At 39.7% G+C, this 26831-nt stretch overlaps 1 protein-coding gene across 2 annotated transcripts in view; it reads right to left on the bottom strand.

The window, feature by feature from the left end:
- MATR3 (matrin 3) overlaps positions 1-26831 on the bottom strand; it is a 27407-nt gene continuing 576 nt past the window's right edge. Inside the window, exons 2-15 of one of the 2 annotated variants that reach the window (XM_014955794.1) lie at positions 17575-18659; positions 13017-13078; positions 12458-12499; positions 12136-12239; positions 10433-10485; positions 9837-9962; positions 9110-9235; positions 8700-8870; positions 7819-7950; positions 6717-6760; positions 5852-6242; positions 3647-4040; positions 2925-3046; positions 1-1293 (exon numbers count right to left, since the gene is read on the bottom strand). In XM_014955794.1, coding sequence (XP_014811280.1) covers positions 1243-1293; positions 2925-3046; positions 3647-4040; positions 5852-6242; positions 6717-6760; positions 7819-7950; positions 8700-8870; positions 9110-9235; positions 9837-9962; positions 10433-10485; positions 12136-12239; positions 12458-12499; positions 13017-13078; positions 17575-18465 — 2709 coding nt within the window. In that variant the 5' untranslated portion in view covers positions 18466-18659 and the 3' untranslated portion in view covers positions 1-1242. Of the gene's footprint in view, positions 1294-2924; positions 3047-3646; positions 4041-5851; positions 6243-6716; positions 6761-7818; positions 7951-8699; positions 8871-9109; positions 9236-9836; positions 9963-10432; positions 10486-12135; positions 12240-12457; positions 12500-13016; positions 13079-17574; positions 18814-26831 lie in introns of those variants that run through there. The other variant, XM_014955795.1, reaches the window with a different exon arrangement.

Raw genomic sequence — 26831 nt, 5'->3', positions numbered from 1 at the left:
TTTTAACAAGTGATATTTTAATTTTGTTTGGAAACAAAGGAGGTTTTAGGAAAGAGAAAGAAAAGTTATGGATTAAGTTGCTACATCACAGATGTTAAATAAAGCATGCAAACTGTAGAGAGATGGAGTTTCGGGGGGGTCTATCACGGACAGGGGAGTAAAGAGTTCAGTAGACACAGCAGTTAACATGCCCAACAGCTATCACAAATTACTGTTGCCTAGCTTTGTTTATTGGTAAATCACTTTAGTAACCTGAATTCACAAATAAGCAGTAAATAACAAAAAACTACAGATAAACACAGGTTACACATGCAAATTCCTGTTCACATCTCACATGTGCAGGTACATTAAGAGCACAGTTCTAAAGATCCTTGACAAAACCAGATTTTAACAAAAACAGGGTTTTAAAATGCAGGTATGAAAAAATTACATGTGAAGAATATAAAGATACCTTTTTACATTTCAGGACTCCAATGCTGCTTTTGAATATACTAGAGATGTACGACAGCTACGAGATTCAAGTAAAAGCAGGAAGAGCTCAAGGAAATAATACTGGTCAGAGGAGAATGGGCATTTACTTTTCACTAAAAATACAGGGAATAGCTGAATAGGAAAGTCTATCAAGAGCTTAGGAAAAAAAATAAATCACAAAGTTGTAAAGCTGACTAGTCACTACTTCTCCTATTTGCTATATAACAGCAATGACATTAAAAGAAACTGCAATTCAACATTTAAAAATGCAACTTACATTCCAAGACTTTGCAAAAGTGAAATGCAATGACAGCCCTACGCTCCAAATTAAATACCTGCTAGGCTCAGACAAATACGGAATGTTCTAGATAAAATAAAAAATACAGTGTTACTTTTTATTTTTTATTGAGAATGGAATTGAAAGACAATTTCTGAAGCTTGAAAATAGGAAATTTCACTTAAATGAAGTTTTCTTCCCATCGATGAGCTTTCCGCAAGGGTGCAAGATTTTTTTTTTTTCAATAGCTTGAAGTGTCAAAACAAAAAACTTGTTGCCATTCTCACATTAAGAACAAATTTTTGTCATTAACTTAACTGCGTATGCTTTTTGCTACAACATTGAACACATGAACAGACCTATAATGCCTACTGTATTTCACTAAAACAAAAAAGAATGCAGTATTTTGAGCTACTACTTGTACTGCTTTTTTAAAAAAGATTAACATTAAAAACAAAGCCGCTGTTTTTTTTTCCTTACATCCTTCCTTCTTTTTAAGCTTCCTTCTTTTGCCTGTGGTCTTCTGCCATTTTATCCAGAATTTTCTGTTAAAAGAAAACAACCACATTGGGGATGTGTTTAAAGCTTCTCGCAGTCACAGCATCAATAAGACAAACATAAACCCAATTTTTAAGTTGTAACGATCTGTGAATATCGGCTGCAAAGGCGGTAACTAACAAGACCAGCACTTCTCTGTGTCCTGAAGGGGAGAAATACTCCATGTCATCATCATGTCACCACACACAGAGCTCGCCACCAGCAAAGACCAGAGGGTGGCCCCAGCAAGCCTTTCCCTGGCCCTGCCATTAATGGCTTGCTGGGAAGGCAAGAGAATTACTCTCCATTTTGTCACGGACTTGTGACAGCCACCATGCCACTTACCTGGTCAGAACTTGCCATCTCTAAAGCCAGGGAAAAACCATCCCCCCTCCTTATTTTAGAAGTCTGAGGAAATTAGTTATCACTTTGATGAAATTTGATAGCAATAACAATTTATCTATTTGTTTACACTTGCTCTCAAAGCAAATGAAACTCCAGCTAGAGAAGTGCCTTGCTGTCGTGAAACAAAAGCTCCATTTCCCCTTTCTTCCCCAATTCTAAAACCACATCAAGGTAGCAAAAATCATTCAAGAGCACTCACTAGTCATTTGTGCCATGGAAAAGCAAATCAAACCACATTTCATTTAAGTAAGCGATAAAGTTAATAAACTGGGATTTCCCCCACTTCCCCTTTTACAGCAAATCTTTAAAGTCTCATAATCAGGTACCTCAATGGAAAAAAAAAAAAGGGAAAAAAAAAAAGCTATGGGTGATGGATGAGGTGGGTTTTTCTTACTACAAGACTCTGCATGGAAATTGCTTGATAATGCTTGTGACATTTATTTGTGCCATCTGCCTTCCGGGGCCCTGTATCTGTTTGGAGTTCCCTATCACTGCAAGGGAGAAAGCAAACATTTCGAGTCAGAGATGCCAACACCACCTTTTTCTATAGAACCCCCAGGGTTTGTTTTCAATTTCAATAATCGACTGGTATGAAATCAATGTATGTGAACACTGCATTATTATTGTTATTATTAGTCGAATCAATGTATGTGAACACTGCATTATTATTATTAGTCAAATTTTCTTTAGGATTCCCCTTTCTGGGAGGTGACATTTAAAAGCAGCTCACAGTGCACAAAGATAGAGCAGCAGCGTTTATCGTTCATGCCATGCAATCATGTGATACCTAAGCCAATTAGAAACTGTGAAACATGCTCACAAAATCAGAAGTTGCAAATATGGATCTTTTTTCTTTTGAAATATATATAAAAAAATTCAGCTTAAGCTCTGTTGATGGGTTAAAAACACTCTCAAAAGGACAACTGGAAGGGATTTGAGTTGCACTCTGCACCCCTACTACTAAGCCTGGCTTTTACTCCAATCAGAACACACTCTTTAATCCAAATTTACCAAAAAACTACTGGAGCCCATCTTAAAAATGTGTATCCTGCATATTATTTTCATAAGATGAAGTTTTGGAGAGGTCTAGCTTGAGTTAAAAGTTAGAGAATAAGCCAATTTCCGCTGCCTGAACGCTTCTCTTTTTTTTTCCTCCTCAGTCCAGTCTCGTTGGTTCAGGTCTATTCCCCAGGAAAGAATCACGCCATTTAAAATGAACAAGTTTTTGCCTTACCTTCAACTTTTGATAATGAGGAAGGCTGCTGCAATGGGTCTTTTTTGCAACATCTTCATTTGTGTAGAACAGGGAACACAATTTGCAATAAAACCCTGTTTTGGGTACCACATAATTCACACCTAGAGAAGTAAACACCACAAAATAAACTAAGAGATCTACTCTACATCATTTCTTTTAATGTCATATGTCATTTCAGCTAAATCTTAAAATCATTAATTCACTTTACATTAAAAGCTGCTTTATCTTTAAAAGCCCTTGTTTTAGTTTAGTCAAGCCGGGGCCTAGTAATAACTATGTGCAGGCTTTTCTTTTTAATTTAAAATCAAACTTTCAGATTAAGGGTCCATTTTATTGGTTCTTTCAAAAGAACTAACAAGGTTCTGTGATCAGGTTCTGAGTATTTAGTATGAATCTAAACTATTACCACTATTGTGATTTGTGCTATTAATTGAATTTGTGTCGCTAAAATATACCTCTTCCAATTTAATTTCTGCCTAAGGAAAGTGTTATGGAGAACTGTATGAAAAGAAGGGGAAAAAAAAAAGAAAGAAAATACTACAGGGTCAGGGGAGGAGTGAAGAAGGGGAGGAGAGAGGGGAAAGGCCCTAAAATGAAAGGCTCAGAGGCAACGCGTTGCCAGAAATGAAATTCAAATGAAATGAGAAATGCTACGGCAAGGCACAGAGAGAGATTTGGAAAAGCAATGGAAAGAGCCTTACCAACGGGAACGTTTGGCTGGTACGGCCCAATCCGAAACTCGTCGGGAACAAGAGACTTCTCTTGGATGCTCTTTGGCTCCTGCTCATCCTGGGCGTCTGTATTTTCATGGGCGTTTTTCTCAGGATCCTGTGCTGTTGTGGTATCAGAAGCTTCAACAGTTTCAGCCTTCAAACTGTCTTCGGTTTTGGTTCCATTTTCTAACGTTTCATTTTCCTGCTCTGGCTCCTCAATCTTGTCTACCTTGATTTCTGCCAAACTATCATCGTTTTTGCCAGCAGATTTTACTGCCAAACCCGACTTGCGGAGTTTTTGATGATCTGAGTCTTCTTCGTCACCAACCTCATCTAGAGTGACAAAACCTTCCATGCTCCGCGGAAAGCCACCCACGTATCGCTGTTGAGAAAATGATTTCCTTATGTCAGCTTAATTCTTAAAATGTTTCCCCTCAAACTGTCTTAAGTTTCAGAAGAGAAATATCTTCTCCAAATTCCCTGGAAAAAATGCTCTAATTCTTCCTTCAAGACCTACCTCACCCATTCTAAACGTTACTGAAGCAGACAAAAGTCTGCTTAAATACATAAAAGTCTTTTAAATATATTCCACTGTCCCAGAATCAAGCGTTTAATTTCAAAACATATATTTTTTGGCATTGTGAAGCTCCACTGTTTTATCATATCAACATGTGACCTTGAGAATTTCAACTTCAACTTAAGAATTTCAGTATCTTTTCACTCTATTCTTCACTTTGAAAGTCCCTCTAACATGAGTGTTTTAAGTGGAGGTAATTTTGGAATGCACAATTTCTTCTATTTGAGACAGTCCCACAAAGTCCTCAAATTCCTGCCTGTGTAACAGGTAAAACAATACCAGAATAACTGTCCACTAATAGTGCATGAAAGTTAGTTTTTAAAAACAATTAAAGAACTGTTTTTCAACCAGTGGAGAGCTTGAAGCTCTTGCATTGCAAAAATAAACAAAAAACCAACCCCCAAACCACCAATCACCAAAACCATAGAAGTATTTAAAAAATCCAGCTTCGTTAAAAGCCAGTGAATGTCTGAATTCTGATATTTTTTTTAAAAGAGTGGTACCCAAACAGCACCAGCTTCACCTCTGTGCTCTAAGAGCACAGGTCTTCAAGGAAGCAAGTTTGGGGTTTGAGGCAGTTTATCATAACCGTTCGCACGGGCAGCGTTCATCCCAACGCCACGTAATCTTCAAGGAAGCAAGTTTGGGGTTTGAGGCAATTTATCGTAACCGATACCCACAGAATCAGAGCCAGTCCCCGCCGTTCGCACGGGCACTGTTCATCCCAACGCCACGTAACCAGCTTCCTGAGAGAAGGACCCCCCAAAACTGAAAACCACACACACCTCGTTCATTAAGAATATGGAACATGCCTTACTTTTCTCGCCACGTAATCAGCTTCCTGAGAGAAGGACCCCCCAAAACTGAAAACCACACACACCTTATTCATTAAGAAAAAGGAACATGCCTTACTTTTTTTTTTTGCAAAACAACATTTCAAGGCAATAAAGTTACTAGAACTCCACATAACCAGGTATGATTACAAAAGCAGCTTGTAGGACATAAAAAAACCAAGAAAGCGTGGATCATCTGATGATAAAAAGGAAATTCACAGCAATTACCATGTGACTGAGGACACCTTGAAACTAATTTTTTGATTTTTCCCCTCCAATTGGAACAGGTCTTGGTGAACTACAACTGGACTTGCCAACCTTTCTGGCTAAGCATGAGGATTTTGTCCAAGGCTAACCTTAGCCTCAAGTCCCAAATTAATAATGTTTTTCTTTAATATCATTGCTCTGCTCTGTGCTCAAAAGAGAAACTCCAGCCAGTCTCACAGGAAACTGCTCGGGAGAAAACAGTTCCCGGCTGCTTAGAGTTAATCAAAAAAGGGGTGAAGAGAAAGGCAAGAAAAACCCCAGGAAGCAACATGGGAAGAAGCCCCCAAGTTCACAGGTTCTGTCAGAACAGAGTGATTTATAACCGATTCTGTTTGCAAGTTGCATCCCATGGAACCTTCCAGTTCTCTCCCAGGAGCATTAATGCCCGTTTCCCTTCAGAGGTGTGTCAGACACATGTTGTACAGACCCACACATGGAGCTCTGAAATACAACATGCTGTGGGGTGTTATTTTTCAGCAGGGTTTTCCACGCTCGGATACCTTGCTATATAATTACCTTTTTAAGCTTTTTCTTTGCTGCTGGATTGGCCACAACATTCCCCTCGGTTTTTACAGCCACTTCATCAGTCGTGTCCTTTTTTTCTTCAGTAGCCACATCGGCTAAATTGGCAACGTCCGCATCGTCTCCTGCCGAGCTGCCGCTTTCTAACAGCGCGGCTGCTTCCTCCTCATCCACCAGCAGCTCATCTTCAGATTCCAGGAGTAAACTGGGCTCGTCTTGGTCTGCCTGTTCACCACTTTTAGCACCTGATGGCTCAGCAGCATCCTCTTGTTTCTCCTCTTTCGCTTTATCTTCTGCACCACCGCTTTCAGGTTTCTGAGCAGCATCTGGCTTAGACTTCTTATCGCTTGGGGAGTCTTTGCTGTCTGGAGAGTACGTTCTCTTTCTGTAAAGAACAAAGAATACCTGCTTGTAAACCTGAAGGGAGGCCAGAAATTACTTAAAAACTCAAAAGATAAGTTATATATTTTTCTAGACAAGCCTGAAAAACACGGTTTTAGTTCAGAAAAGGGAAGGTTGAGGGAAAGCTTGAATACCATTCTTAAAATACACAAAAGGCTGCTGCAAGGAGGAAGCGTCCTTACAAGCCAGGCCAACTGCCAGGGGGTTTAAATTGCAGGAAGGCAAGGCTAATTAAGGACTGGAAAAGATTTCCTGAGGAGCCTGAGGAGGCTGTGAAGTCTCCATCATTAGAGGAAGAGGGCAGGTAGCGTATTAGGAACAGCTGATCTCAAGGCACAGCAAACAACAGTTTGATCTCAGAGCCTGCCCCACTTCTTTTTGGGTAATTCCTATACTCTGGAGCAAGTATTTTCATATTTCTTTTAAACAACATTATGTTGTAGCAAGAGGAAATTACCTAGTTTTATCCTTCTTCAGCAGTTCAACTCCTTTGTTTGGAATCTAAAATAAAATTTAAAAAAAATGGTAAGTCACAGCAGAGTGCTATTTCTGCAAGTGTTGCAGCATGAATTCAGAGCAGGCAGCACAATCCAGCCAAGCGCTTCCAATTACGCTAATCCACAGGTGCTCCTTTTCCATGCCTACCAACCAATTAATAAATTGCTATTATGTCAGACAGGATATTACCAACCTAGAAATTCCATGTCTTTATTCACAGCAATTACCAGTTATTCAATACAAAGAAAATAGGATTATCCTCTGCTCCAGAAAAATCATATAAAAGTTCTCTTCTGTTTCTGAACCCATACAGCGCAGTGCAGGCAACGGCACAAATCAACCTATACTCTTCTCCTGATCATTAGGAGCGGGCTACATGGAAAGCTTTTAAGTGAAGACACTTCACTTAGTAAGAAGACACTTCACTTCTTTAGGAGTTACGGAATAGGATATTCCACTTGTATGGTAGTAACATGAGAAACCATTCAATGGATTGGTTAAGTGTTTGAATTTGTCACAAAGTGTTCTGTTTTGGTGCATGATCATGTGCAATAGTGAGATTTCTTCATAGTCCACAACAGAAAGCTTATGTTTTTGAGAGTCAGCTCAACAGTTCAGATTTCTCCTGTTTTTCAGGAGTTATTAGCATGGTCTTATATTTAAAAAAAATTAATAAAGCTATCAGCCAACCCTTCCCTCCTTGATACGAACTGCACATGTAAAGGTGAGGTTACATCATAAATTTGACAAAGCTTATTCTTAAAAATAGATTAAAAAAACCCCTCACGTTACAGGACATTTTAAATGGAGACATTTTAATTAAAAGCTACACCAATTACTCCATAATCTGAATTCTAGTCATTTGATTTTTGTTTCATCTGAAAGGAAAGTCCTTTTAACTTTGTTCTAGGCCTCCTAAGCACATATTCATGCTTAGTAACCGCACTTAAGTAGCCAGAAAATACTGAATTGTAGCATTGAATTCTCAGTAAGTGATACCCATCTTCTACTTCACACCTTTAACTACAATTAAAAAAACCTAAAAAAACCCCACTACTTACCCTTAACACCAGTTTCTTGTATTTTTCAGATAAATCCACTTTCACACACCTGCCTTGGAACCAAAGCGCTTTGTTGGCACAATGCTCAACCATAGCTAAAGCATCTTCTCTGGTCTCCATCTCAATGAAAGCCTGAAAAGATTAAAACCCCCATTAAAAACCACAATGAAATACGCACCACCATCACAAAGCTATTTAAGCTTAGAACACAGTGCTTCCAAACGCTGAAACAAAATTATGGGATTTTATTCTTCCAGTGAAACAAGGGCAGGGAGGACTTCCTAGGGGTCAGGCAATAGATTCTAGGAATTTCCTATTTAACTCCAGGGAGCAACAAACTGGGACAGTTAAACTGAAATAAAAAGTAAATTACAACTCAATGCTTTAAACTCCTGTGTATCTATAGAAATCTTGCACATCCAAAACATTTTACCATACACATGCAATGCGCTATCTTCAAATATTTTTATTTTTTAAGAGCCACGGGACCGCTTTTGTTTAGTTTTAAAGAATGAAAAATATAGGGTAGATGAAGGAAAGGTGTAATAGTGCAATATATTTGTTAATGTTTCAGAGGTAATGCTGTTTAGTCTTAAAAAAATTTCTAAGACTCTTAGAAATCTGTGTGACAAAAACAATTAAGCCTTGATGCTAAATATAACCTCCTTCACAGCTGAGGCCTGTTCTTTTTCCCTACTGCAGCTCCCCTTACAGCAACACTTGGCAGTGAGCTGGAAGGAGAACCACCACCTACATCCTCCCCATGTCATTTCCATGTCTACGCCACAGCACAAAGTGCAATTCAAGGCACACCATCTCTTCCCTGTTAAAAAACCCTTATTTTCACATCTCTACACGTGTCCATGCCCACGGTCAGTTACCTGGCTCTTCATTCTCATCAGAATGTAGTTCTTAATTTTTCCGTAGGGCTCAGCCAGCTTGAGCACGGCGTTGTCGGAGTACCCCGAGTGAGGCAGGTTGCTGAGGTGAATCACACGACCAAGCTCTGGTTTCGGCGGCTCTGTTTTTTGGTCAGGTTTACCCTCGGGTTTCTAAAATTAAGAGGGAATGGATTTTTTTTTTTTCCAAGTGCATAAAATATACCCTGGTGACTGACTCGCACTTGATTACGTCGATACAGTCGTGACGTACGTAAGAACAACTTACAACAGCACTTGATTACGTCGATACAGTCGTGACGTACTTAAGAACAACTTAAATACAACGGGCTCATAGCACCGACCGACCCAGATTAACATAAGGCAATGATAAAAAAGCAGAAGTGTTTTACCTTTATTCGTTTGTATTTCTGTGACAAGTGGACTCTGACAGGTTTGCCAAACACCAGGGCAGGTGTTGTGGAGTAATACTCCACTGCAGCCTGGGCATCCTCCGTGGTCGACATTTCGATAAATGCCTGAAATCATATAAAAACAAATTAAGCCCTTAGGATTTTCCTTTAAAATCTCAAGCTCTTACTTGCTTTCCTGTAAAAAATAGCCACATCAAAAACAAAAACTGCCGTTTGGTTCCAACATTAACTGACCTGCAGAACCTGGCACGAATTCTACGTACTTTATTTAGGTGCACAAACATAACTATTTGGTTTATTTCCATTCCACCTAGATTTGGATTCAGAACATTCAATTGCTTCCTGTTTTTTCTCGTCTATGATGCTGGCTTTTCCCACACTTCAAAATATGGGACTATGTAATACGGGCCAAGAGCGAATAAATTTTAAGGGAATATTAAACAAGAACAGAATCTGCAAGCAAAGTGTGCTTTTGAGAAAGCTATGAGCAACCAAAAAGAATATTTAAAAAAATACTGAAGTTAAAAAGCAGCACTATGGCATTTCTGGGAAGATGTATGATTCTAGTCACTCTTCCTGTCATACGTGTGACCTTGGTGACACGTGCGTCCCCCTGCTCAGTAGCTGGGCAAACTCTTCTACAAAGATTAAGCATAGTAAAGACACAAAGCAGGGCCAACAGCAAGACTAAAGGGCTTCATCTCACCTCATTGATTTTGTTGAGAATCAGGTGGTTTGTAATTATACCAAATGGTTCAACAAGCTGAAGCAGCTGATACCTCAAGTTCTTTCCCCTCTGGAAATCCATGATGTGAACAACTCTGCTTGTTTCCTGTTGAAGACAAAGAACATGTATATAACATGAAATAAAAAAGGGTGTATTGCCTAAGCTAAAAAGAAAGGATGTCAAGGCTCTGCTCTACTTTTTTTCTTTAATTCGAATTTTGAATTTTTCAGTAGTAACCAAACCAAGATGCACACTGAAATCCCTCCAGAGATTTCCAGAAGAAGGTGCCAGCCCAGCCAAAGCTGCCTTTCTGTATGTTCACATCCCACAGCTGCATCGTAAGATGAGGTTTAAATAGAGTCTGTACCATTTTGGAACACAGATTTTGTAGAGTACCTGGCACAATGACTACAATATTTCCAAATAAATAAATCCTAAAGTCTCACTTGTATAAATAATCCATTCATTTAAAAAAAAAAATAATCTTATGAAAGCAAACAAAAAGCATAAAAGCATGCAATATAAAATTGTGGCTTTTTTTAAAAAAAGAAAAACAATAAACTTTCAATACTAACCACTCTGCCCTTTTGCATGTGTCTCGGTCCTTGCATATTTCCATTTCCAGCTCCTTTAAAAAAAAATTAAAAGAATGAGCAAGTGAGTTCAACCTGTGAGACTGGTATTAACGTGTCTCTTCACAAGTTCTTAAGAGACATAAGGCACTTGTAATACTAAACCAGAATGACATCAAGTTTTAAAAGCTAGTTCTTTCATTGCAGTCTGAAAAGGCTGTTAATTTGTTTATTTCAGAGCTCTTGTAACCTGAGGTCCTCCTTTGTGATCATTCTGTTCAGTCTGACATTAGAGAAAGAGCTGCATTTACTGATGTGCAGGAACAGCAGAGACTAAGTAAAGACCACTGAAAAAAAAAATCTCTCCTGTTTCAAACTAAGATTTGCTATGGCAAAATGTCTCCCTATACAAAAAATGCAAGATCTCTTTAACTAAGATACACTTTTTACAATTGAGGACCTAAGTGTAGAAAAAGACTCCTAGTTTTGGTTCTAAAACATCACCAGTTCTATCATATCGCCCATTTTACTAGGAAACACATAAAAGAATCCTTTCAGATAGTCTGGCTCAAAGTCAAGTTTGAGATGTTTTCCCTATACAAAAAATGCAAGATCTCTTTAAGATACACTTTTTACAATTGAGGACTTAAGTGTAGAAAATGACTCCTAGTTTTGGTTTTAAAACATCACCAACTTTATCATATCGCCCATTTTACTGGGAAACACATGAAAGAATCCTTTCAGATAGTTTGGCTCAAAGTCAAGTTTGAGATGTTCTGAAAAATTAACAGTATTATTTCAGTGAAATTAAGTATTAATGCACCTATCCTTTAAAAATCCCTTTAAAGTGTCTGAAACCCTTGTATTCTGTCAGGGTACTAAGGTACATTAATTAGTTTTGTCCTTTTAGTCACTCAAACTATTTAAATAAAGGTAGGAAGTAACAACTTCAGGCAAGGACCTTATTACCAGCCTCTCTTCCTGCAAAGAAGAGGCCTGCATCATCATCTTCTCATTCCTCACTTGACATTCTAATCTGTTTGTCAAATTCATTTGAAATTTAGGGGGAAAAAAACACTTAGGACATTGAACTCTTTCAAGTTTCACCCAGAAAAAACCCAACCCCACCAACCTGTATCTAATCAGAAGACAGATGCAAAAAAACCTTTTAGACAGGAAAAAAAATCCAAGTCCAGAACATATGTAGATTAAACAATTTAAAAACCAGCCATAATAATGCAGCTGGTAGAAAGGTGAAAGGGTGGGGTGTGAGTACCAGCCTCTGGCTCAAATTCATTTGAAATTTAGGGGGAAAAAAACACTTAGGACATTGAACTCTTTCAAGTTTCACCCAGAAAAAACCCAACCCCACCAACCTGTATCTAATCAGAAGACAGATGCAAAAAAACCTTTTAGACAGGAAAAAAAATCCAAGTCCAGAACATATGTAGATTAAACAATTTAAAAACCAGCCATAATAATGCAGCTGGTAGAAAGGTGAAAGGGTGGGGTGTGAGTACCAGCCTCTGGCCAGGGAGGGACTCAAGTATTTCAGTTCCAGTGTTTCGCCAGGGAGGGACTCAAGTATTTCAGTTCCACTGCTCCGAAAAGTGAGTGTTTTGTTGTTATAAACCACTGGTAACAAATTAAAAAATAAATAAAGGAAGAACTTAAGCCTTGTACAAGCAGGTGCCTGCTGATGTTACCTCTTGGCCCAACTGGAGGTCCTCCAAGGTGGAATGGAGGTGGTGGTGGTCCCAGAATCCCTGGTGCAGGGTTTGTGGATTGCTGCAACATAAAGGGATCACCCCTAGAAGGAAAGAAAGAAACCAAAAAGGTGAAGTTGTCATTCTTAAAAAACAGCCCTAATTTCTGCAGAGCATATAAGGAGGAGCCAACTTTTGCTACTGTCACGGCTGCTCTTCAGCAAGTAGAAGTCAACATTTTATGACACAACAAACCTCCTTTTAAGAACACCCTCTGCTTCAAATAAATTTGTTAAGTACTTTAAAATTCATTACTACTTACATTCCATGTCCTGAATCACTGTCAGGATTCCATTCTGGGTATCTTAAAAGAAAGAAACAAACAAAAACTGGTAAGAAAACAATCTCCTCCTAAATATGTAATAATTCTCATACAAGCAGCAAAACTTTTATATGTTACATGGATCAAACACAGGGTAATATGTAACGCTGCCCACTAGAGCCATGAGCAGTATCTATTGACAGAAATGCTATTATTAATGAGAAACTTCCTATACTACACAACTCCTGCCAATTTGTAATAGAAATTACAGTTTATTTTAGAACAAGAATTTTAAGTTGGTGTGAGTAGTAAAAAGAACTACAATAGATTCTCAGCTCTTAAAATCCAGCTCTTCAAAACATTACATATAGATCAGTAGGATTCAAGTTACGAATTGAGATCCCTTTTTTGTCCTGAAGATCCTCTATTAAGTTGCCTGTTTTTCTTCCCCACAGGACACAGTATGTTTCTAAACCCACTTTGTGCCCCATCACTGACCACTCTGTGGTCGTATGAGCCCTCATGCCCCAAGAATATTTACTGTACTTCAAATCCATACATTTCAAGCAGCAGCTGACAACGTCGGCTGTGAGTCGCTCCATTGATATGATGGTTCCACTCCTGCAGCAAAGTAAATAATTAAAAATTAAACGCCACACATGGCAAGCCATTTTTAACAAAATAACGTTGTATAGTGCAGTATCTTCTCTTCTACGCTGAAGTATCGAAGACTCATACAGAGACAGCAAAAATCTCTTTTTGTAGAGCTCTGAAGAGACACCAAAATCAGACCGACCTCTCAATGCCTGACCTGGGTGAAAAGGAGTCTGATGAAAAATGTCTTGTGATCTACGGGCCTGATCCTGCCCCCGAGGTGCAAAGCTCCCCGGGGATCACTGCAGCACACACGCCTAGCACTGCAATCACCATTTTTTGCACTGGATCCTGAGATATATATTTTTTTTCCTCCTTTCATTAATTTTAGAATTTCCTCCACTCTCTCTTCTTCGTTCCTCAGACTTTTAAAGATTAATGCGAACTAAACACACAAGTTTTTAGAACCATAAAGAAGCCAAGAAATTGCAAGGAATTCAGAAAGGAAAGACTAAAAGCAATGAAAGTGCATAGCTAGGACAAACTATTATACGGGCAACATTTAAAAATATATGACTATTTGAAGGGAATAATCAAGAAATAAAAAAAGGAGATCTAAATCAAGATGGTACAAAGGAGGAAGGAGGAATAATGGAATTAAACTAGTTAATTCTGGTTCTGGCTTTAGCACTAGCAAGGAGTGAGGGCTTTCTACTTTTTCTCTGCAGATTATGTCAATTATGGAGGGAGTTACTAATTTCAAGACAGGAGAAGGCAGGGGGACTCCTCCTTCAAAGTCTAGAGTGCCTGATCTCCGTACCCTCCCGTTCTTAACAAGCAACAGTGATAGTTTGTGCTGTATTTGCATTTATAATGTGACAGAACTGAAGTGTTGCTGCTGCACCCTTTGAGCCGCAGCCTGATTTCCACTCTGCTGCTCCTCACTAAGCAAAGGCATCAGCAGAGACACATGGGGCAAATTAGAAATGAAAGGGAGAATAATTATAGATCTTCGGGGGCAGTTTAACAACTGAAGGTTTCCTCTTACCGGTAATGTTCAGCTGGGAACACGTGTACTGCAGAGGCTGTTATGTCTCTTCTTACACACTTATTTCTGCTCAGCACCCACAAGTGATTTTTCTTAATCCCTCATCTTTCCTGATTTTCAGTTTCTGCCACCCTCCTGCATCCCAAGACCCTCCTGAGGCTCACTGTTGTGTTTCCATACCCTAAACACCTATGGTGCCCTTTCCACAAAGGAGGAAAACCTGGATTTAAAGTCTCTCATAAGGTACCGTTGTTAAGCTACATTACAATATCACTCCACAATACACAGAATATAACGTGGAGCAAGATGAAACCTTCATTCATTTTATCACGAATATTAAAAAAGTGGTGCTCTGGTTTTACTTGTTAACAGCACAAGATGTAGGTTCTGCAACTGTAAATTAATAGATAAACTGGCAATTGGGATGAAAAAAAACCCCAAGCAAACCTACCTATCTACAAAACATTCAATACTTAAGAACAAAGCTTCTTCAGTTTAAAACTCGCTGACAAGTTTTAGTATGGTACTATAGAAAATAGTCCTTCAAAAACTAAAACACCCTTTAAATCTGGGTGCACAATCTCTAAATTGGTGGCTGATTCTGAAGATATACCATGCTTTGAAGCTGTCTTAATGTGTAATTTATAATTATTATAAACTGAAATAGACATCTGCAGACCAGAGCCAAAGTTTGGGAGATTTCATTCTCATTATAATCCAAATGCTTTTAAATCAGCAAGAGGGAGATCTGATACGTAAACTTAGGATTTTTTTTTCCCAGGGACAGTTTTCAGAACAACAGTGGCTCATCTACATTATTAACTTCTTATTAAATACAACTCTCAATGGGGACTTCCCTTGACTCCCTGCCTCTATCCAGCCTGAGCATCACTCCCTCACATTTCAGGGCACTAGATATCTACAGACATGAATTATAAGGAACCCCCAAAGTTAAGCTGGAGAGAATCTGAACTGAGTTTCTTAAAACTCAGATTACCTTTTGCCTCAATCAGCGCAGGCAAGAGGACGCTCTGTCCTTCAGAAAATTAGGCCAACCTTAAGGACCTAATTTTAGAGAGCCCTCTATTAGGGCCAGGGCCGTGGTTTCCCTTTGAGATGTATCACCGTTCCCAGTGTGTAACCTCCGCACTCAGCTGCTCACGTTGCACCAGCCTTTTCCTTTGGCAGGAAAACAAGCCCTCCTCATCTAACAACTCCTTCCTTGAGAAAGGACTGACAAAATGGCTAAGGAAACTGGGGCACGATTTATTTCACAGTTAGACAGAAAACAAACTGGGTCTTAAAATATACAGACAGCAAATTAAAGCAATTAAGAATATGGCTAAAAGAGAAAAAAGAGAGAGAACTAGTCTGTCAGCACAATTTACACTAAAGGTGCTTAACCCCTTGCTCAGGCTTAAAATAGAGTGTTTTATCATATGCTTTTAAAAAAATCATCTATATTTTTATTTAGAGGTGGGGAAAATGAAAGTTTGATACTGCAATAATAAGTTTACATTGTCCCAGCTAAGAAAAGTATTCCCTTTCTGCTTTCCCTAAGTTTTGGTTCAGATCAGATTACTTTAAAAGTTAAATTCTACTTTATTCAATTTTGTGGGAGACACAAATTAAGAAATTCTGTAACTGTTAGGTATGCAAAGCAGAGGAAAAAAGGAGAGAAAGAGAAAAATTCTTGTGGTGACATGATTTCTGAAATTAGAAACAAAGCCCAAACTTGGGTCTCAAGAAACAGAAGATCCAATCTCAAATATTTTACCGTGTACTAGCAGTTTAAGTCAAAGCATATTCCTAGTAAAATAATAATTTAAAAAAAGAGATGGTTTTACACGTCACAGAAGAAGTCAGCCTCTTAAGTTACGCTGTCAAAAGAATTTTGTATTTCTCATACCTGGAAAGATATTTCGTGTTGGATATCCCTTCAATAGATCTTCGTACCAAAGCAAACTAAGAATCAGGAAGCTTTAAAATAAAGTGCTAAAAAGAACCCTACTTACAGGATTATTGGTTGCCATCTTCAAGGGTCTCAGAAGTTTATGTTTTCAATCTAACCAAATGAAGTCATTTTACAGAACTGAGCATGGCATCTAAACTGGCAACACTTAAAACCTTTTATGAAAATAAACGTCAAATATAGGAGACAAGAAACCCGGATTACCATGATTATTTTTATACTAAAAAAAAGCAATTAAAGAAACACAAGTTCATAAACTCTCAGATCAGCTGGAGTCATACAGCGTGTGCTCTAAAACCGGTTTGATCATTTCCTTGCAGGGACAGAATAATTCTCCTGTTTCAGTAAGATTAGATGTACAGAAGCAGCACTTTGAGAGGTAACTGTAAAGAAACGGTTAGTAACAGCAATTCCACATTGTATCAATTTTACAGTAATAGCATGTATTATATTTTCAATTGAAGGCCTTCGAGCTAATTAGCCACTAATTGTGACAAGAGGGGCACTGCATTAGCCAATTAAATTGCCTAGTATACTGAAAATCAGCAAGATGAGTATATAATTGGAAAAAGCTGAAAGTGAGAAGGCTCTGGAAATAACGGCCGAATAACCAGGGCTTTTGGAGTAACCTGCTGCCTTTGCAGAGAGCTGAACTCTGGCGAATCAACTAAGAGGGAACCGAATCCACCCGAAGATCCACTCTACCGGCGAGGCAAGGAAAGACCACTACGAGGAAGGCAGAGCGGGGGACACTGCCACAGCAGACTGATTGCTCCGAGAGTCTACAGGGATAGATGCGACATGGGACAATCAAAAGTGAGTCTGAAGTGGCTAAGAAAGTTGTGAAAAAGGAGAAAAAATGACGACAAATTTCAGCCATAGTATGAGACAGAGTGTTAAAGTGAAATTAAAAAGGCAAGAATGAGCTAATCTAAAACGTGGTTGGTTGTTGGTTTTTTTGTGTTTGTTTTTTTTTTAACTTTTGCAAATAAGTGCCAGGGCTCTACATTAACTCTTTCCCTTTGGACAGGGAAAAAGCAGAACTGTGCAAGAATCATCTTAACTACATATAAATCAGCAATCAAGACAGATGTGGAGGAGAGCTGAAACTAGCTTCCCGAATAGCACAGTAGATACACTGCGGAAAAAAACCCCCAAACCAACAAAAAAAAACCACCCACCCCAAAACTGCTTGAATGCCAGATGTTTGTGGTTAAGAGAACATGTAGATGTAAAATATAAATAAGATATCCCAGTAGATGATAGCTGTTTGACTTGAAGTTAAGCCATTGGGGCAAACAAAATACATTAATGTAAAGCCCTGGTTTACAGTGTTTGTTAACAATTACCTTGCAAATAAACCAAGTGCCTTTTTCACTCTCAAACCAACTTTCAGATCATTTCAAAAGCAACCAGGCCATAGAAATAATTACAAGAAATAGGTAAAAACAGAACAGATACTACAACGTAAAGGAAAATAGAAGTATCTGGTGCATAACTCACCTTATTAGAATGAACTGGCATATCACATATAGAGCACAGATGGGGATAACCCTTCGGTAAGAATCCATGGAAGTCTTCAATATTGCTATTTGGAGGAGCACCTCTCTTTTTCTCAAAGAGAGATCTCTCGGGACCAGGACCACGACCCATTCTGTCATACTCACTGTCAAATTTATGATAGTTATGCGAAGTCTCACCATAAAAAGATTCATCCCTACACCTTTCTCCATCTCTTAATCTGTCATCTTCATAATCCATTCTGTCATAATAACCAGATTCTTGAGAACGACTTCCATGGTCATAGTCAACCACTGGGTTGAGACTAGGACCACGATCATCAAAGCTATCTCTTCTAAAATGCCTTTTTTCTTCCCAATCATCCCTAGGTACTCTGTACGGTGGTTCCCGTGTAGATGATCTGCCATCTCTACCATAACCTTCTTCAGCTCTCCTCCTTTTAAGTTGTAGAAGGATCTGAGGCAAGTTTTCAGGAGTAATCTTGTCCTCGGGATAGCGACTCAGTTCATCTAAGTCTCTAGCAGACAGACCGAAGCTGGCCAAAATGTTAGTGGCCTGGTCTGCATCTCCACTGTGCTGAGAAGACAAAGGGAGCGGACCTCTACTTCCAATGTTAAATATAGACTGCAAATTATGGGAAGAGGTACTACCAGAAGACAGTGCACTATGAGATCCTTGTTGGTTCAATGAAGAACTCATTCCAAGATTCATTAAGCTAGCAAGGCGTGCAGTACCCTGGTTCATCCTTCGAAGAGATGCTGGCATATTTAAAGACTGGGTAGCAGCAGCAAGAAGGCCTATTCCTGCAGAGAGGTCACGGCCATGACCTTGTGAATCCCTACTCAGAGATGACTGCTGGAAGGACTTGGACATTGTAGAACTAGAGCTTGTCTACTTTAGGGATCAAAAAAAATTTGGTGTTGTATTTTGTTTTTTGTTTTTAAGATGGCTGAAAAGAGAGCTCACACTAGAAAGCTAGGCAAACTTCACTTCAAAAACGGTAACGCCAAGAAAGAGGATCAATAATGACTGCAGATCTTCTTCAAGCTGAGAAACACCAGACAATTCTGTAGAAAAACAAGCAGTTTTAGTCATCAATCCCTTTAAACAGATGCAGTTTTAAACTTATGCATCATGTTGATCTAAAAACATTGCAGATCTCAATCTTACAAGGCTTTTATTACATAACGTAACAGATTCAAGAGGTACCCAGAACCTACATATATCATTTCAGATAAAAATACAGTCGTGTTTCCTATACACACTACTCTTCTTCTACAAAAAAGCTACTTTCATACCGAAGACAAGTGAATTTCAGAAGTTTGGGATGTCTGAAAGCATCTAAAGTTTATTTCCATATAAGCCTCGATCTCTGGTTACTGGTTTTGTTTAAACCCTACTTTACTGTACAGTGTCCATGAGAAGACCACAAAAAACTTAAGCCCATAGAATCCAAGATGACTTTGGCATTCGATACATATTTGGAAACGAAACCTATACCACCACAGAACAGGACGAAAGGAAGTTAAAAGTAACTGAAGTTTGGGCAAAAAGTTTCTGCTGCAAGATCTGGTAAATAAGACCAAACATAGCAATCAATCTTTATGCAGTAAAAAAAAAATAATCAAATTACTGATGTGAAGACAGATGTGAACAAGAAAAATAAGTTTTAAATTTTGCGGGAAGTAAACAAGACCTCTTGCTCAAATTGCAGTTTTACAGGTAGCAGCACTTCGAAGTGATTCTTTAGCGTGTTACGTGCAGCCGTGACACCGGCCTGTCCTGGCAGACCTCCAGCTAAACAAGGTCAGGCTTGGTGGTGGGATGGGAGACCCAAGGAGAACCCTGCCCCTGCAGCAAGAGACAGCGGGTGAGTCAGGAGATGGCACTGCGCCCCAGCGGCCCTGCAGGACAGCCCTGGCCCCGGCTCCTTCCCTCTTCAGGGCTGGCACTCTGACACCGTGACACATGTGGGAGTTAAAGATCCTACAACAACACTCCTAAGAGACAGGTATCTGCCCTGTGACCCATGATAACAACACTCCTAAGAGACAGGTATCTGCCCCGTGACCCATGAAAATACTATTGGTGGTGGGATGGGAGACCCAAGGAGAACCCTGCCCCTGCAGCAAGAGACAGCGGGTGAGTCAGGAGATGGCACTGCGCCCCAGCGGCCCTGCAGGACAGCCCTGGCCCCGGCTCCTTCCCTCTTCAGGGCTGGCACTCTGACACCGTGACACATGTGGGAGTTAAAGATCCTACAACAACACTCCTAAGAGACAGGTATCTGCCCTGTGACCCATGATACCTCCTATTTAGATATTTGGTTAAACTGCATTTCCTTGAAGTTTTAACTAAGCAGCTTATCAAAATCCATAGTATATTTTATGGTGCAACGGATACATTCCATAAATTTGTTATTTTTTTTTAGTGCAGAGCAGAAATAAACTGTAAAACTAATCTCAATACTCCTTCAGCCTTAGGATAGATACACAAAATTCCAAGTAATTCAACACATGTGAAAACGTTCCACCAGGAATACGTTGCTCTTGGATCCCCAATGCAGTAAAGCCCTTCTGCAGAGCAGTTTTGCTTCTCCAGCACTGCTGCTCAGATGCACATAAAACACATAATCATTTAAAAAAAAAAAAAGAGAAAAGAAACGGGCATAAATTGCATAGCTCCAAATGAAAACAGCTTCTAAGAGAACAGGTAGGTTCGGAGAGGAATGGGAAGGACAAAATGAAAGCAAGGATTTTTCCTTGAAGAGACCAGTTCTGCAGAAGGCAGTTGCTCCTGTACTGGGAACAGAAGAAAAAAGATCAAGGTTATGAGCACGTCTCTACCCCAACTGCCTACTCAATCCACAGCCTTCTGTCAATACTGCATCCAGTTTTTTTCTACTGCAAGTTGAAAAGCCCTTAGGTTTTCTTTCTTGGTAGCAGCATGTAATGGAATTAGGCATTTATAGAGAAAAAAATAATGGATTCTGAGAGATACATAAAGCACAGAATACCCACACAACTCCAAAAAGTAACTGCTTTATACAGTTTGCTACATAGTCTGTTATCAGTACATCTAAACTCATATTTCAGCTGTACTTTTAAGATCCACATATGTTGGAGTTACTTAAAGTAAGCTTAATTGTGTAACATTTGGTTAAGAGTAAGAGACTGAGAAACATGGGGATGAAAAACAAGTTTAAAAGTATCTGAGGCAGAAGACAGAAAAGCACTGCAGAAAGCTTCAGAGGAAAACAGTAAAACCAGGATATAGGGAGAGCAGACAAGGCAAATTCTAGGTGAGATATCCAGGAGAAGCTGGCCACACTAAGGAGCACCTGGATAGAAAGCTTTTAAGAACTATACTGTAAAAAGCAAGACTCTTTCCAGTTCAAACACGAGAGGAACAGTAACGTTCACCTGAGTACTATGTTTTATCTTACATGCGTTCAGTAATCTTTAAAGGACTTCATAACAGTTTTACAAATTAATCCTTAATCCTTCCCTTTTTACATACACCTTTCCTTCTAGTTCATTCACACACTTACAGAAGGGTTTGAAGCTGCACTTACTGGGTTCTTCATAAAATGAAGTATTCCAGAGGCCTTTACAGACAACCATGTGGCTGGGAAAGGCACGGTGCGTCCCGCTGTTAAAGCGAGGACCTGCACTATTCAAGTTTTCACTAAATCAGGAAAGTTCTCCACTTTTCAAACCTACCCTTTCTCTTTGAACAGAGGCTCACTAATCCTCCTGTCACAGTTTTCAATGGGCAGCTCATTGTCCTCTGCTCCGGAGAGATAATGGGAGAACAAACCCCAGTGACTCCCGGGCTGGCAGCCCTCAGGCCACGCTCCAGCCCCACACACAGGGAGGTTCTGCGTAAACATAAACCCCATAGAGGGGAAAAAGCAAAGAGAAAAATAAAAGCAGGAAAGATGGGAAGAAAAAAAAAAAGAAAAGAGAGAGACAAAGAAACAAAGAGGGACAATCTTATAAAAAGGCATGGAGTGAGAAAGACAATCGTATGATGAAGACTGACTATAACGCTGGCCGTTGCTGTGCCAGGCAGTGACCTGCCCTACACCTAATTAGGCATTAGAGTAGAGCAACTAAACAAAAACTAGGTTTGGGGCTATCCTCAGAAATCCCTATTCCTCACATCCCCAGCACCCTGCAATCCCTGCTGCACTCTACTCCTAACCATCTTTCAAGACCAGATGAAGACAGCAACAAAACAAGGTGGGGAAGAGCTCTAAAAACCATACCGAAGAACGTTTAACTTCCACATGGTCAGGTTTAAGATGTGGTTTTTACGACAGCAGTTCTGGCATCGAGCATTTCTGCAAGATTTCCTGGCAGGATCTGCTAGAGACAGGTTCGCAGGGAGCAGCGCCAGCTCTGGAGCACGTGTGCCATCAACTGAGTCACCGCAACAAGATGAGTAGGACTGAACAAAGCTGGCTAAAGATCCAGACGGGATTTAGCAGAGTTGGAAGTGTCATGCTAATTGTTCGCCGTGTAATTTCAGCTATTCTGGGAAACAGACAGGCTTTCAGATATACATTTTTAAAGACAGAAATTTGGCCATGTCAGGATTTGAAAATACATAATATAAAGCAACCTTGAAATAAGTTGAAAGTCAAATAGATTCCCAGACAAGTGTGGACAATGAAAAAACACTTTATATCTGCAAGTTGTAAGAGTTTTCTGTAAAGGCCAACAACAAAATAAGACATTTGAATCCTAGAGAATACACTGCTACCAAATAAGGGCCAAACCAAGGCTGACTTTCAAAAGCTACAGAAAGATTTTCTTTTCATGTAAAACTGATTATTAACTCTTCTGAGTAAAACTTATAGAACTCTAGCTCCACATTGATATCAATTTTGTTCCTGAAAAGTTTAATTAAGTGATTTTTTGGGATACACTGATCATGCTGAACATGATAACCCCAGATTGCCACCTTTTATCCAACAGCAGTAGGCTGAAAGTAGTTCCCTAGTCCTTTTACCACTCTTGGTTTTTTTTAACCTGTGTGTACATGTTATAGCTTTTGTATTAATCCTGTCCTTAAGAGAACTCCTCTTTTACACATTCCTCTCCCACAATTTACAGAAAAGTCTCAAAAATTAAAAATAACTGTTTTCACTTTCTAGTCAGTTTCACTTTCACTTCAAAACCAAAATTATTCAAAACACATTGAATTTAGTCAAATAAACTCCATTATAAATACATTAAATAATCTGCAAGCTGAAAAATACACCCCCAGATTGTAACAGCACAGGACTTCTCAATACAGCACACCCCTGGGGAAAAAAGTTTAAAAGAAAGTTTCACGCCCATCATCCCTGCTTTTTGGATAAAATTCTACAGGTTTGAATTCCTCCCTTACGCGTGACACTCAGCGCAGCAACCCCTTTTGCAGCAATCTATTCCGCTACGGAAGAACTCGTGCTTCTTGGCAAAACTGTCCATCTCCAATGCATCGTGGAAAAAAACAGTGTTTGAGGGAAGAGATCTGGAAGTCCAAGTGAGAAATTCAGAGACAGACAGGTCCCCATGTTGCTCCCTAAAATAATAGTAGTGAAAACAGGAACTCGGAAGGAGATGAGAAGCAGATGTTATCTACCTGCTGAACCACCGAGTGCAATGGATTTGAAGTCTACGGGATTACTTGAACTTGGACAATTCAGAAAAGGCCACTGTCTTTCCAACGGGCGAGAAGGAACTGCCCAGCAGCCTTAGAAAGAGACAAATGCAGACTATCACCCGGTTCAGGGACCAGGACTCAGAGAGGTTATTTAATATTGCTGTTTCACATGCAAGAAAACATCTTGTTCAACTGATCTTCAAAGGTGGTGACCTCAAAAACTCAAGCAGCACCTGGCACATTGGATGGATGCACTTTTTTTTGCGCACAGATTAGACACACTGTTTCAGGCCTCACACAACCACTGGAAGAGTTTCATTTTTTAGGATTGCTCTTGGCTTCATCTCAGTGACTCGCTTGATCAGAGGAGCACATAATAATCTGAGACCAGAAGTTGCTGTAACAGAAGATTGCTTCAGAACAGAGACATATTACATATAAAAAAAGTCTTATTTATAAATGGGAAATTGAAATGACTAGTTTAGCAGTCAAGAATCTTAATTAACTTACATAATTTTCAATATTTGAATGCAGAAAAGAGCACTGTAAAAGATGCTGACTTCCTAGTTCCACTCATTATGTAATTTATTAAATTCAAGCATCCCTCTTTTTGCTTTAAGCGCATGGGAAAAAAAAGTGCATTTGTTCCTTTACAGAAACAACAGAAGTGAAAAAAGCATCCAAGGAACAGTAGAGAAAGAGTGAAAAGGAGGCAAAAACTGTGTATTTCTAGAAAGGGAAAATAGAAATGGCCAGGAATGTATAGAATAACGGCTGTCATGATTACCTTCCACACACTCCTTCCTGCTACTTTTAAGTCCCCTCTTTGTCACAACCTTCAGAGCTACAGCTCTATAAGCAGCAGGATGTGTCCAGGTTCCAGCACCTATGGAAAAACTCTGTGAAGCCGTGAGGATTTGGTTCAACGGAAAGGGGTCTGCTAAAAACAGAGTCCTTGCAGAATGATGTAGGATCTCAGCCCAGAAGCTCCAGTCATGATGGTGCCCGTGGCAAAGTGAGGAGACAACTGCTGTTCCTTCCTATCAGTGGTGGAGATGAACAGTCTCACAGGCACCAAAACTTCCACAAAGATCACAGAACACACCAGCATTTTTAAAAAATAAACAAGTCCTATATGAAGTATCCAAAGACAGACCATATCAGGGAGTTAATCAGTATGACAGAGAACCAATTCCACCTTTTTTTTTTTTTGAAGAAAAAAATGGAACACTTCTGTATTATGATCTGGTAAGTGATGAAAAAGCCTTCCAACTCATCAGTGAACGTAAGTCTGCCTCCAGGCATTTCCAGAGCTGGGACAAAATCGCATTCTTTCCCAGCTGAAATCTTGCATGAGGTTGTAGAGATGTATTCTAACTACCAAGAAGAATCAAGGGACTGTGTGACTGTTTTAGTGCTCAAAATAAAACCTCTCTTGTTTAAGTTATGCCTACACAATATGGTACTTAAGCACTTGCAAACTAAATTAGTTCAAAAATATTGTGAGGTATCTGCTTTTGTTTTCAAGACTTGTTGACTCAGAGCACTGAGGAAGAATGCGAGCAGCACAGCGGCTAGAAAAATACACTCATAAATTAACAAATAAACCAAATGGATGTAATTTCTTTGCAGCTTTGCTTACAACAGCTTCTCCCAGAGATTTGCTGAGCTACCCAGAACACCATCAAGCACTAGATCACAAAATATCTTTGCATTCACTAAAACATTCAGAGATGTTTATGAGTCACAGAGAAGGGCAGCAGACAGTATTTACTTTATTTCCCACCAAATTAATGAGCATTTTTATTTAAGCATAGTCCAGAATAAACCAGACAGCAATCATATTTCAGCTGTACGGATCATAATATCATCGACCCTTAACTTAGTTTGGAGCCTCAAAGACGGACTCTTCTTCCCTCCTCCTTAATTGGTTTTTAGTTTTTACCTTTAGGAACATGGATATTCACATTTTAAAGATGCATTTAGGAATTTCTCTCAGTTAATCTTCCCAACATTTAGCACTGGGATGTATGTAACACCTAAATACGTGCAAAACATTGGAAACTAAAGTTTTCAATCACAGTAACTTCAGATAGCTTCTCTCAAATGAACACACAAAAAAAGGTTTGTGACATTGCCAGCCTCACTAGAATCACTAGGAAACAACCCAAAACTCTTGAATTTGCTGCTCGGATTTCATGTCTTACCCAGTGTACAACAGGAAAGTACAGATATTGGATTACCACTGAGCAAACACATGCAGAAGGCTTCAAGTGCCAGCATCCTCACTCCAATTTAATTATCGCATGCAATTCAGTACTGCGTGTGCTTTTTGATGAAATTCAAGACCGACATGCACTAATTTCTCAGCAATATGTTAGAAATGTTAATATGTTTCACTTCATTTTGAAAAAATTACATACAATTACAACACATTAAGAGTTTTCAACAAATTAACTTGTTTCAAAGTTCAGAAAGATGAAACCACTGGATCAACAGATTCTTTATAAAGAAGTATCACAAAATGCTCCCTTTTCCGGGACAGGAAAACTACACAGACTGTTTTAAGAGACTTACATTTTCAACAAGAGTTGCTCCCTACTTATCTTACTCTAGGAAGGCAGGACCACCTACTCCACTGACAGCTCAAAAAACCTGAAGAATTTAAAGCTAAGCAAAAAGAATAAAGACTATTCAATTGCTTAAAACAGTATCAATTACTTTCTTCCCCAAAGGTATGCTTTGTGGAAAGGAGAAAAGCTGCATGTTTACAAGAGGGATTTTTCAGCTTTCTTTCTACAGCATAAATGCTCCATTTATCAGAACAAAGCAGTTCTCCATGTTCCCAGAAAATTCTTTTTTAAACTTTGCTTGTTTTCAGCATAGGTGAACTTTATATCTCATTACTTTTGACTCTGGAAACAAAACATGTACATTAAAAACGTTATTAATCCACCACAAGAAGGTAAAAAGATCATAAATCCCCGCAGCACGGTTTGTAACCACGGGCTAAATTATATGAAAGTGAAACTGAGTAGAAAGAGGAGTCAAACGGATGCTTCCACTGTCAGTACTCTCACTGCTCAAGTCATTAATTCTTAACGCCAGATAAACGTCAAAACCAGCAGTTTTTGAGACTAACGGCCTTCAGAGACGAGGGGAAGGCACGCACGTTACTGACATGCTGTTTGGCTCCCGAGTGGCCGTTTTGGGGGGGGCTAAGGAGGAAAGATACCGGCCCCGAGGCCTCAGCCGGCACCAGAAGCGCTATGAGGGCGCCCCGGTGAAGTTTCAGCCGGCGGGCGAAGCGTGGTTCTGGCCGGGGTCAGCGCATAAAACACGTTTAACGCGTTCAAACGCCGAGCAGAGACCCCTTCTTCCCCGCCCTCAGCCGGGAGGGGACACCCGGCCCGCCATGGCGGGGGAGCAGCGCACGGCGGGGCTTTGTTCGAGGCCGGCCCGGGTCGCAGTACCGCCGGGCGCCGGGCGGTGGCGCCGGTTGGCGCTGCGTGCGGCCCGTGGCACCGGCCGGGCCCGTCGCTCCCGCATGAGCCAGGCCCGTTTACCCCCCCACCCCGTTCCTA

The sequence above is a fragment of the Calidris pugnax genome, unplaced genomic scaffold (assembly GCF_001431845.1).
Source record: "Calidris pugnax isolate Ruff unplaced genomic scaffold, ASM143184v1 scaffold228, whole genome shotgun sequence".
NCBI classification, from domain to species: Eukaryota; Metazoa; Chordata; class Aves; order Charadriiformes; family Scolopacidae; genus Calidris; species Calidris pugnax.
This window is presented reverse-complemented; position numbering and strand designations above follow the sequence as displayed.